Raw genomic sequence first — 12,222 nt, 5'->3', positions numbered from 1 at the left:
ATGATAATATGGAATAAAAATTAAATTTTATTTTTAGCCATTTAGTGCACCCGCCACCACAAAAAAATTGAAATTTCAGAAAAAAATTAAAAATTTTTCTTCATTTTTATTGTGCGCACTGCTGCCTTGAAATCTCCAAAAATTATACATGAATATTTCTTCCAGATTTTATAAATTCAAAGCATTTAACCATCCCATTACTACACTGTTTACATTCACTGATAAAATTATAGTTTTATTTTATTCTCCATATGGATGTTTTTGGCAAAACTATTTGCTAAATAAGAAAACAAACTTTTTTTTCCCGCCCTTTTCCAACGATCATTTAAAAAATTCACGAAACAAAGTATAAAAAAGTGTTGCCTTATAATTCAAAAAGTGGATTAAAGCAAATTAAGCTGTTGCATTGTTGACATATTTACTATTGTTATTTTGTTTCCTGTAATTTAATTTTTGGGACTACCATACTTTTGTACATAAACTGCGCTTTTCATTTACGTGTTTGCTATGTTACTATTGTTGTTCTGATATTGCCTTTTGATTTTCATACTAAAAATATTTACATCTGAAAATTATAGAAACATTTGCTCAAGTTCTCCAAATTGATACAGTTGTATTTTTATTGAAGAATTGAATTATAATTATATTATTATTTTTGGCTTTATATTGTTTTTTTCCATATGTATAAAAATAATTAATGATTACTATTAGGAGCATTTCTGGAGTTTGGATAAGACCGAGGTTCGTGTACCTCCAACTCTGATCCTTCAGATATGGGACAATGACAAGTTTTCTCCTGACGACTTCTTAGGTAAGAACATCAGATTTTTGTGTGTATGTAACACGGAGATTTTAGTACTTTAATAATAACTTTGAAGACTAGTTCATTCAACAAAATGGTTTTTATGCACACATTCATTATGATGTATAACCACACTTTGAAAACACTTGGAAAATATACACAATTTTGTTTAATGACAATCAAAGTTTGTTGACAATCAAAGTTTGATCAAACAAGGATGAGTTGGACAGACAAATTAGAAGAGTGTGAGCAAAAAAAGTAGAATTAACTGTTTGTTCCATGTGCATTAACTATTTGTGAATGTGTGCATGAATGAGAACTGTGTAGGCTATTGAAAATGAGTAAGGTTTGTCTTTCTCTGACCGCTTCCCATGATGGGGGCCTACCATGTGGCTGCCATGGTTACCTAGGGGCCTAATATAATTTTTTTGGTTAATTTCAATAATGACAATATATATGTAAATTTACATTTGCATTTAATGTATGTACTGTAAATTAATGTGTTATTGTAGCTATAGGCTGTACTACAAAACTATGAACAGAGCACTCAAGATTTTCATGTTTCTAAAAGAGGCTGAAAATGAATAATCATGCATAAGAGAGCCTCTCTGAGGTTTTCTCTTCTGAGGAATACATAAAGATTTAGTATCTAATGTAAAGTGCACTAGAATGTATGTGTAGGCCTAATTATCTTGGCTAATGCTCAGTTTATTAGTCAGAAAAATTCCATGAAGATCGACCAATTCTCAAGTTTATAATTGACTATAGCCTGACATTCAAACGGTGTGGGAGTTGTAATTATTTGAGGTCATGCCCCCTATTTCAACCCGAAATGTCAGGATTTCGTGGGAGGCTATCAGAAGATTATTCGTTTAACTAAAATGGGCGGGATAAACTTTGAGTCTTCATTCCGCTCATGATTCATAGGAATAATGTATTTACCAAGGTCATTTCTGGCAGCTTATGTTGAAATTTTTTATATAAATATGTTTTCCTAAGTATTAAGAATTTGGAAAATTTTACAAAGAAATATTTTCTAGCAGTCTAGTTGAGAAAGACATTGACAAGATATGTAACTCATAAAGGAAATAAGTAAATTATTAAAGTTTAAAGTCAATTTGGTCTGTCCCACTTGAAAACTACAGCAGCTGCAACAGAAGGGAACTGCCATCTCTGGGGTAAATTTTCCCCCTATACCAGAAGACAATCCTTGCTTTTTTCTGCAAGGTGTACTGCATTCCTTACCATGTAAACAGCTCCCTTTTTGTATTGAAATAAACAGCTTAAATGCTGCAATATACTTTGTTTCACAAGCAGCGTACTGTAGATGGTTAAAGTAGATTGTACACGCGGTGGCTACCACACGTTTTTGACCAGCTTCATACAATCTCAACAGAGCATTCGTTCATTATATTCTTTACTAGTGGCTGAGAATATAGCAGGGGCGGATCCAGTAATGAGGCACGGGAGGAACGTGTAAATTTTTAAAAATTCAGTGCCCGCCAAAACACATTGCTAGGAACCTCCCTTTTTTTCTAGCCCTGACGCTGATCACCTGTAAAAAGTAGTATTTTAAAACTGGGAAGTAAAACTGTATAAATGCAGTGAATGAAGGTTTTTGTAAGAGCAGAAGTTTGGGTCCAGCCCAAAAATCAAAAATTCACTTTTGGGCCTCCTATTCATTTTTATGCCTGCTATTACTTAATCCCCCACAGTGGCGGACCGTAGGGTAAATTGCAGGGTATGCTAGGTATTGGCATATCTAGGATTTACAAGGGGCCGCATTTCCTCCCCCTACCCCTGAAAAAAAATACTCGCCCATTCCCCAGTCGTGCCCCGCCCAAAAATCGTGCTCAAGTAATTAAAAATCACCTCATATCACCTTATTTTGCGATTTATTCCCTCATAATCACCGATCTCCCATTCTACCTTCCTAACACCATTAGCTCCCTTCCATTTCAAGACCTGCCACTGATGCTAGGGCATGCTAGTGATAGGAAAAGTTTGTAATCCTACCATACGGAATCCAACAGAATCAGATTGCGTTTTATAATCAAAATACAATGCATGTTATTTTTAATACCGGCATGGTTGTCTTCTCTTCAAAAGAATACTTATTCCTGTATTTTAACAAATTTCAATTCAAATAATAATAATTCGAAGTTTCTTCTATACCAGTCATAATTATGTATGTAAATATATTTAAATTTTAATCGATTCAGATTAGGCTTATAGATAGATTACCTGATCGGCAGTGGAGGTCCCGATTTGTGAGAAGAGCATGCGCACATACTCTTGGAAGCACTGCTTCCATTCCAGTGTTAAATTGGCTATTCTGACGCCACCACACGGTTGTCACAATAGCAATATTTTTTATATTGTAGGGTATGTTCTTACTTCCATTGACTCACTGAATAAGTGATTGGCTGATATCGAAGACCAGCCATGCGGAAATTCTAAGTACGATGCGATAGACTCGACTGTGACTTATCCTAGGCTAGGTACCAAAGTAAGCCAAACATTGAAAAACTTTGCTATTCCAATGAAAAGCATTCCACTCGAAAAATTAGGGTGTAGGCCTATATAGAAGATCCTGACTAAGAAATGCTAAATAAAACTGAGAAACTGTACTACTATATATTTTTTTAAAATTTGTTTTAGCCAGGGTATGCACTGCATACCTTGCTTGCCTTGACGGTCCTCCACTGCCCACAAAGCTTTGAAACCATATCTTGGTATCATCCTCTGGTTCCGAAAAATTAGAAATTCACCATGCAACTCCAGCTGTAGTGCCTTTTAATACTACATGTCTGCGAACCTTAATTCATCATATATCATTAATGAATAGCGGCCTCTAATATTTAAACTACCAATCATTTTCCCATGCCCACTTGTCACCATATCCCTTTTGTTCTTTCATCACTCATGTTTCCGCGCCTCTTTATACAGATTGTCAGTATATTTTGAGTTTATATTTAAATTTCTTTTCAAATATATGAATTTAAATTAAAGAAAGCAAAATTAAGAATTAACAGTTAAAAATTCAGACTGACTTATATTTATTTATTACCTTAAAAAAAATGAAAAATATTATTTTGTGACGATTTTTTATTTTCCATCAGAACACCATGTAGAGAGCATTATATTTCGTATGGAATAGTACAATATTTTATATAAAAAGTTTATATTTTTCTTGTATTGAATACCAGATTCCATATGTAATAGGCATATACCTATTATCATATTCTATATTGAATATTCCATATTGAACATTTATAGTAAACCCCAACAGATACAACCTGTGGTCAATATGAACTCCACTTACAAATCATTTAGTATACATAGTGAACCAACTGGGAAAAATTAGCTAAGATAATTTAGATCCACGGAAATTCAAAAGAGCTTTTTAAACGGAAACACACTAAATTCAATTTACTCCTCATCAGTGTTTCCTGGATAAAAATGGCATATTCCTTGGCTCCAGTTTTTATCCTCAGTCTGAACTGACTGCATGTTATGCTTGTAAATTCAACACTTATCGCACATGATGTGCATTGGATGATACAGTCTGTAAAACTTTCTAAATTACTGGCAACAAAATACTGGTCAGAGCTGACCTTATGTAAAGTTGAGCTGTCTCTACTTGAAAAAAAAAATAGGCCGGTTCAACAAGCCAATGCAAACACTATGAACCGCTAGAAAATAGCATTTAGCAATGATGACACTGCTAAGCTGACGATGAAGAGTCTTATGCTCCTCCGGGACTTCGCTCCTCTCCTTCATGCATCCGTCACTCGTCATAATTTGTTTTATGCAGCCATTGATGGCTGCACTTGTGTTGAACTAAGAGCTGTGTATTTCTTGTGAAAAGCATAGTGTATCTGCATTGTTTTCACACTGATATTAGATAGAAGGATGACCACTCTGAAATTCCCACTTTATATTAATGGCATAATACAATAAAAGTAATAAGTAAATATATAGCAGCTGACTAAAAGATAATATAAATTAGATATTTAAGTGAAGGATTTCAATAATATGTTGAAGAAGCTGCCCTGTATATTTCGGTTGCACATGTCTTCGTTCATCGAACCCACATATTGTTGCTTGATAATTCATGTTAGTATTCCATCAAATTTTAATCTAATTGTATTTCTATATTTAGTAATGATGTTGAAAAGTTATACTTTATCTTACATTTTTTGGAGCCATTATATTCTCATTTATTACTATCGTCTGACGTAAACTTGGATAACAGGTGTGTTGTGTACAATCTGTAGTTGCAATACACTTGACAACTTCACAATCCCTTTCATGTTCTAGCTTTGAAAAAATATGAGTACCTTATAAATTCTGATCAGGGGTCTGATCAAGGGTTTTCATGGAATGCAGCGGTGAATCTTGTACTAGGGTCTGTTCTTGATGAGTGATATTCGCTTATATTACATGCTTCTTTACAGGGGCTTGGGGTACGTAAAAAATAATGCGCACATAGCCACCCCCACCTCATAACTTAACCTTCACACCCCCGTCCACCTTCTTCCATTTTTCAATACACAAGATTTGTCACCAATAAAATACATGTTGCTCAAAGAGCCAGTATTGTAGTTATAATGATATGTTATGATCCCTAATGTTTTTATCCTTGAGTTTCCTTTTTGAATTACCTTGCTGGTCAGCTAGGGCTAAATGCTCAAGTGCTGGTCAGAATTCGTGAGTGCTGGACATTACAGATCAGTGTAGGTAAACTGTGTCATGAACTGACATTTTCAGTGGCACACAAAAATAAGTAGAGTAGTAGATGTTTGCCAATTTATACAAGATGATTTAGTACAAAATGTTTAGATAAGGGGATTTGGTTGAACTTACCCTTTTAACATTCAGCCTAAAGTCATTAATGTTTGAACGTCTGCTTCCTGTGGAACAGTGTTGGAGACCCTCACTAAATACCTATCAAGATTAAAATTATTCCCCCGACGGATTGAATAAAAATCAATTTATATGCTGCACAGTAACGTGCAAAAGTATTTGACCGCTCCAAAGATCAAGGTACGTATAAAAATAGTGTTCACTCAACAAAAAAGTTATATTCTAAACAAGGGGCCTAAATTGCTTCTTAAAAATGTAAACACAAATGATTAGAAATCGCCTTCATCATGGCCTTCAACTTTTGCTTTTATGGAACTATTTCTAAGGGCGTTCATTTAAACACATTAATGATCAGATTTCAAGAAGGATTTCCACACGATGTGTCATAAAATCCAAGACTTAATACAGACTTTTGATTTTTATAGAAAAATCGCAAAATACAAAATATTGCAGAGGCCTTTAGCTTCCAAGACTACACATACTGCAATTGTTGAAGAATTCTGAAAGAGCCCTACTTGACTTCCTCAGGACATGTGTTTATATTTTGACTAATCTCGAGTCTGTGTAACATTTATTTTAAGAATAAGCGATTATTGCAAACATTAAAACTGATCTGACTAGCTCAGGAAATACTTAAAATAAAGCTGCAGATTTAAGGTGTACGATTCTGCAGAAAATATGCAAAGTAATTTCATTACCATAAACTTCAGAAATAATCGACAAAAAAAAACCATGATACAGTCTTAATTTATATTATACCTGCCAAGTCTCACACATTAGATGCGATTCTCTTGCAGTAGGATCAATATTTATATTATACACCTACTGTACTTGAAAATTTCTCACACATAACCTATATACTGTGCATATAAAAAAAAGTATAAATTTATATTTATAATTTGTAAAATGCAATAAATTGTCTGTTTACTCTAGAGTGTAAAAAGGGTAAGAATTAGCCTACCGTCAATGTCTACTTTCTGTAGTAGGGGGTTCATTTTAGCCCCTGTCATTGTGGTAATGATGTGAATATGGAGTGCCTTTTTACAGCTGCTAGGGAGATGCAGATATGCCCATGCACAATTTTTAGCGTGATTATGCTGCAAATTATAGGTTATTCCCCTAACATTACCTTGTACTACTTATTGTTTAGATACGTTTCAAATTGAAATTTGCTATTCCAAATAAGCAAATTTCTTAATTGGTTTTACTTTTTATTTTATATTTTATTTCTTGGTAGCGAGTTTGTTTTATATATTTTTTAATAGATTTTACCACTGGCAGTATATATTAAATTTTTAGTTATTTTTTGCTCCAAAATTGTTATTAAACATGATAATTATGTATGGTTTTCATTAATTTCAAGGTACACTTGAGTTGAATCTGAATAGCATGCCGTCACCTAAGAAGAAATCATCCAAGTGCAGTCTTGAACAGTTGCCCGAGAACAAGGCCGGAGTCGAAGTGACTATGGTGTCTCTTTTCGAGCAAAAGCGCCTTAATGGATGGTGGCCATGCATGAGTGAGGAGACTGGTACTCCAGAACTGACCGTACGTGTACTTCATTGTATTTATTTCAAAATTAAATCAACATTAATGATATAGTTTCCTGGCAAACATTTTTTGAATTACTGTATTACAGAGCTTGCTGCTTGGGGACCAAGCAAGCTTGGTGATCTAGTGGTACGGTACCAAACTATCATCTGGTTATGGGCTCGATTCACACAACTTTTTTAATAGTATTTAGGATGTATTTTATTAATTGGTACTAAAAACTTCACTGAACAAGAAATGAGGTGATTCTTAACTTGTGTGTAAATTTCTTGCTCCGTTAGTTTTCAGTGGGAGATCTTAGGAACTGAAGAGAAGGCCAAATGATGATTAAAATGCAAATATTAATATGGTTAATCCTGTTTAAATTGTACTGAAATTTTCCCCGGGGTCATCACCTCACTTAATTCCATTCAGAATTAAGAGGTTTTTGTTACTTTAAAGACGTTCGTGGCTAAAATCAAGGTGAGATTTAAAAGGCTATTGACTTAAGCAGTGAAGGGTCAGTTATTTTCAGTCCAAAATTGTTACAACTCGGTTATTATTTTGCTGTTGACATCTGAAATTCCCATCAGTCCGAAATCCTTTCCGCATCCTCTAAACTTGGGTTAAACTGGTGCCGAGTATTATCTAATCTTAGGTTTGGTATTTTTAGCTAATGATACAGAAATACCTTGGGGGGGTTAATCCAGGTCACAGCAGGTGATTGTGAACGATACTATTAATCCTTAGCCCCCAAATGAGATTAGGCTTCTGGTCAAGTTGCTATTCAACTACTCTCAATCATGTTAGCCACGACCAGTTTATTTACAACTTTAGAACTTGATGTATAAAAAATGAAATTTGTTGGTTTTGAACCTGTATTTATTTATTTTATTTCCATATTTTGTGCAATATCAAATTTATATATTTATGAAATGTATGTTTTATATATATATATATATGTATAACGCTGAGGAAGGACACAGGCGTGTCGGAAATATTCGTCTTGAATAAATTTTGTGTCTATTATGTCAACGTATGCAATAGTCAATAATTATTAACCATAAATAATAGTAAATAGTAGACCTATGCCCTGTCTCTTATACACATCTAGATGTGTATAAGAGACAGGTTGTAATATATATATTTGTTACATGTTAATTCGACTTAGGGAGTGGAGTTTGGTCGTGAGAAAAAAACCTGCCAGTCACAGGAATTGAACCTAGGTACTTTGGATTGGAAGCAAGCATCTTACCGCCAAACTATAGAACTTTGCTATACATGATTTTTAACACATTTTCTGTAACCTAACAGGGGAAAGTGGAACTGGAGCTTGAGATTGTGAATGAGTTTGAGGCTCTTGAGAAACCTGCAGGCAATGCTAGAGATGAGCCTAATGCTAATCCTGTACTGGATCCACCAAAGTAAGTTCACAATTTATCATCATCATTTCTACGTTTAACCATTATATATGTTTTACAGGCATCTTGGTTTGCTGAAAGTGGTAAATGACAAATTATTATTAATTAAATTTTTGGTTAAACATAAAGAAAATATTTAGTATGACAAATTCATTCTAATACATTATCATTTTTTAGTGGACTGTTGTGATCAGTCGCAAATGATTCCAACATTTCTACAGATTTCTTGTATTAACAAATAAGCTAAAAAACCATGCTTGCTGGCGGTTGACTTATCTCTCGCGTTTAGTGCTGTACAGGTAGTTGTGCATGTACCTGTAGTATTTATTTTTCTACGATTTTGGTAAATGTTGAAGCCCCACCAATTCTGAGTCCTTTGGCTGAATACCGAGTTTGATTTTGGCATGCATCAGAAATAGTTTGCGGCCTAGTTTTTTTTTTCATCGCGATGTTTTGTCAGTGTGTTTCATACAGTTTTTGTATACAATCATGGAATATAGGTTCACAGCCAACATAAACAACCTGTTTTTTTCTCCATGGTTACATACTTATCAATTCAAATTAATCATTGACTGCTGGGTTGAAGTCAGCAACGTTGACACCTGCAGGAATATCTTTTTATTTTTTTTTTATTTGAGAATTTAAAAAAATATGTTTTTCATTTATTCAAGCATGGTAAATGTTACTGTAGACAAAGTTTCCTGTTTCTTGAATCACTGTTGAATACCTTGATAATTTACAATTCATTTTACATAATTTAAACTATCCATGTGACAGCTAGTGGCTTTGACATTCTTTCTGAGTTTACGATTATTAATATGCATTTCCATTTGGTGGGTTCTACTAAGCTTGTGATTTTTATTGGCATTTGTATAGAACTGGCCTATGTGATCTCCCATCAGAAAATGCAATTGACTTTTTAACTACTGAAACTCAATCCTGGCTTTGTGATCTTATTGTGCAATTGTTCTTAGAAACACAAGCCATAAATTATAGTTGATTTTATACTGTCATGTAAACTGAGATTTATTGGTGAGAGGGTCACACTTTTGTGGTCACGTTGATTTAATAGCTATTGCTACTTTGTTTCATTTTTGTTTTCTTTTAGCCTGTAAAATTAGCTGAGGTTCTCCCATAAGTTTTAAATTCTATTTGTTATACTTTTTGTTTCCGTAAAATTGTAAGTTTTATATATATATGCTGGTGCAGTTACTACATCATCCAATTTGTTATATATAACAATTTGTGGGCCCTTAAATTTACTGTAGTAATAATGGTATGATATTTCATACTGTTTGTATATACTTTATTTTATTGGGGTAGATGATATAGAATTGTAAATAGAGTTGATGCTCATACCTAGCATATATGTGAGGTCTCACCACGAAATGAGACGCATCGTTGGTGAAATCATTTTGAGATAATCACCAAAATAGGTAGAAGTTAAACTTTTACACAATTTTGATTTTAATGTTTTTGAATAACTTGATATTTATATTTAATGATTGTATACCTTTTAAGTTAAGTTTCTTACTAAAACAATGTTCTCTACGCATATTCTGTAATTCTAGTCCTATTATTTGTACAGGTTAGTTTATCTTTTTAAGCCGATTTTCTCAAAATGTGGTTCTCTTTAAACACATAATATATGCTCACATATCTGGATCTACATATCCTAGTGAAGCCATTCAAAGACCAAATTAAAGCTTATAATGTGATCTACCTAAATATAATATAAACTCAATTTTTGATATTCCATGAGACTCATTTTGTGGTGAGGCCTCACATGTAAACCTTAAGTATGTATACCATAGGTTAATTTAATTAAAATATCAATGTCATTAAATATAGTTAGGATATATAACAAAATTCAGGTAAAATTTTGGCTTGAAGAATGAGAAATTGTTAATGTTTCATTATTTATGAATTTGATTTGATTTGAATTTATTTGGTTATGATAAATAAACATATAGATAAAATACATAAAAGGTGCAAGAACAAGAAAATGTATTGAGAAACCTCGTAAATCTTTTATTCATATTTTGGCTTCCTGCCATAAAAAGATTATTTGTTTGTGAGGTTAACAATTTTAACCCTGTGGTTGTTAACTTGCCACTGTTCAACATTTGGAAATTACATTCATGAAGTATCCTTTGAAAAGTTCACAAGGGGTCAGATGTGGAAGGAACACAAGCTTTTGCGTGTTAATGTTTTCCTTGACAATTTTTGATCAGTGGAGATATTTGTATCTGTGACGATTTATCATTAACGACCAACGACCAACGAGCCAGTTGAGTCCTCCTGGGCAAGTATAGATTTATGATGAAGAAAAGCGCTTGACTTTGTTCCAGTTTTAGTGATGGGTCTTGCCTCGGTCACAGAGGTCAAAGGGGTTATAGCACTTGCAACAGGTCATCATCAGCAGATGTTCCATGATTTGGGGACGCCTTCAGAAGCAGATGGATTCATGTCGTCCCCTTCCTTAGATCATCATTAAAAGCTAATCAATAATGAATTGATTAATACGTTCCTGTACTCTTAGCCATAATTCAATAATAAATCTTTTTATACTTTATATTGTCTTCTCTTGTAGTTTTGTCAGTAAATTTAAATTTATTATTTACAACTAAGTATTTGGGGTTATTTTTATGCAATTTTGTGATGGTCAGGATATTGTATTAAATCTTTTTGGTTCAGAATTATTTAATTCACTTGCTGAACACAATTACTCAGGTCTTCTTCTAGATTATATTTCAGAGGATATAATTTTATTTTATAATAATAGTAATTAAGTAATAATAATGTTACATTTATGTAGCACATAATGCCAGAGCTTTTATGCACTTTGCATAAACAGAAAAGAGGGAATAAAAAGAAATGGAGTAAGAATAATGCAAAATCAAAATCGAGAAATAACCAAAAGCTAACCAGGACCGCTATGAACAATAAAAAATCACCAACGCACCGTTTACCAGCAATTAATGGTACAAGACCCACCAGTACATATTCACAGTAGCATTAAATCATTACAATATATTAATTTTGTTTCACTATCCATAAAAAAAGTTTTACAGTGCCAAGTTTCCAGCAGTATTTATGTTTTTATCGGTTTTCCGCTTGGGAACCAGTCGTTGCTTTCTCGAAGAATATCTTCCCACGTACCGATCCTGGTCAACAACCATATCGGTTAGACAAATTGCGTGCAAATAGCATGCCCTTTACATGAACTAAGAATGAAGATCAATTATATGGATAAACTATAAGAAAGAGCTGTATAGATAAGAGGGACGATGGATCCAAGGGGGGGAAAAAATGAAAAACTAGTAGCGTAATAATAATAATTTCAATAATTTAACCTTGATATATAACGCATTATGCTAAAGCCTCCATGCACTTAACAATAACAATAAAAGCTGGGAATTTAAAAAAAAATTATTGTTTAAGAAACTTTTAAGAGCACTTTAAAATTGTTAACGGAGTTCTTTGACGTATGTCAATAGGTGGGTATTCTAGAGAAAAACTGAAGCTTCTATGATTCTTTTTCTATAAAACTTTGCATAGAAGTTTTATTAACTCTGCAGGTTCAGCTTTTGACTTTGG

At 33.3% G+C, this 12,222-nt stretch overlaps 1 protein-coding gene across 14 annotated transcripts in view; it reads left to right on the top strand.

The window, feature by feature from the left end:
* The window catches only part of LOC117124323 (dysferlin-like), an 88,943-nt gene extending 80,270 nt beyond the window's left edge, over positions 1-8,673 (top strand). For all 14 annotated transcript variants that reach the window (XM_033270518.1, XM_033270520.1, XM_033270516.1 and 11 more), the window contains 3 exons: positions 712-811; positions 7,035-7,219; positions 8,516-8,673. In XM_033270518.1, coding sequence (XP_033126409.1) covers positions 712-811; positions 7,035-7,219; positions 8,516-8,629 — 399 coding nt within the window. In that variant the 3' untranslated portion in view covers positions 8,630-8,673. The remainder of the gene's footprint in view (positions 1-711; positions 812-7,034; positions 7,220-8,515) is intronic.
* The last annotated feature ends 3,549 nt before the right edge of the window (positions 8,674-12,222 follow it).

Source organism: Anneissia japonica, unplaced genomic scaffold (assembly GCF_011630105.1).
Source record: "Anneissia japonica isolate Jap-2015-1 unplaced genomic scaffold, ASM1163010v1 scaffold750_len1593409_cov174, whole genome shotgun sequence".
In the NCBI taxonomy this organism is placed as follows: domain Eukaryota; kingdom Metazoa; phylum Echinodermata; class Crinoidea; order Comatulida; family Comatulidae; genus Anneissia; species Anneissia japonica.
The sequence above is the reverse complement of the archived record's forward strand: the minus strand, read 5'-3'. Positions and strand labels throughout refer to the sequence as shown.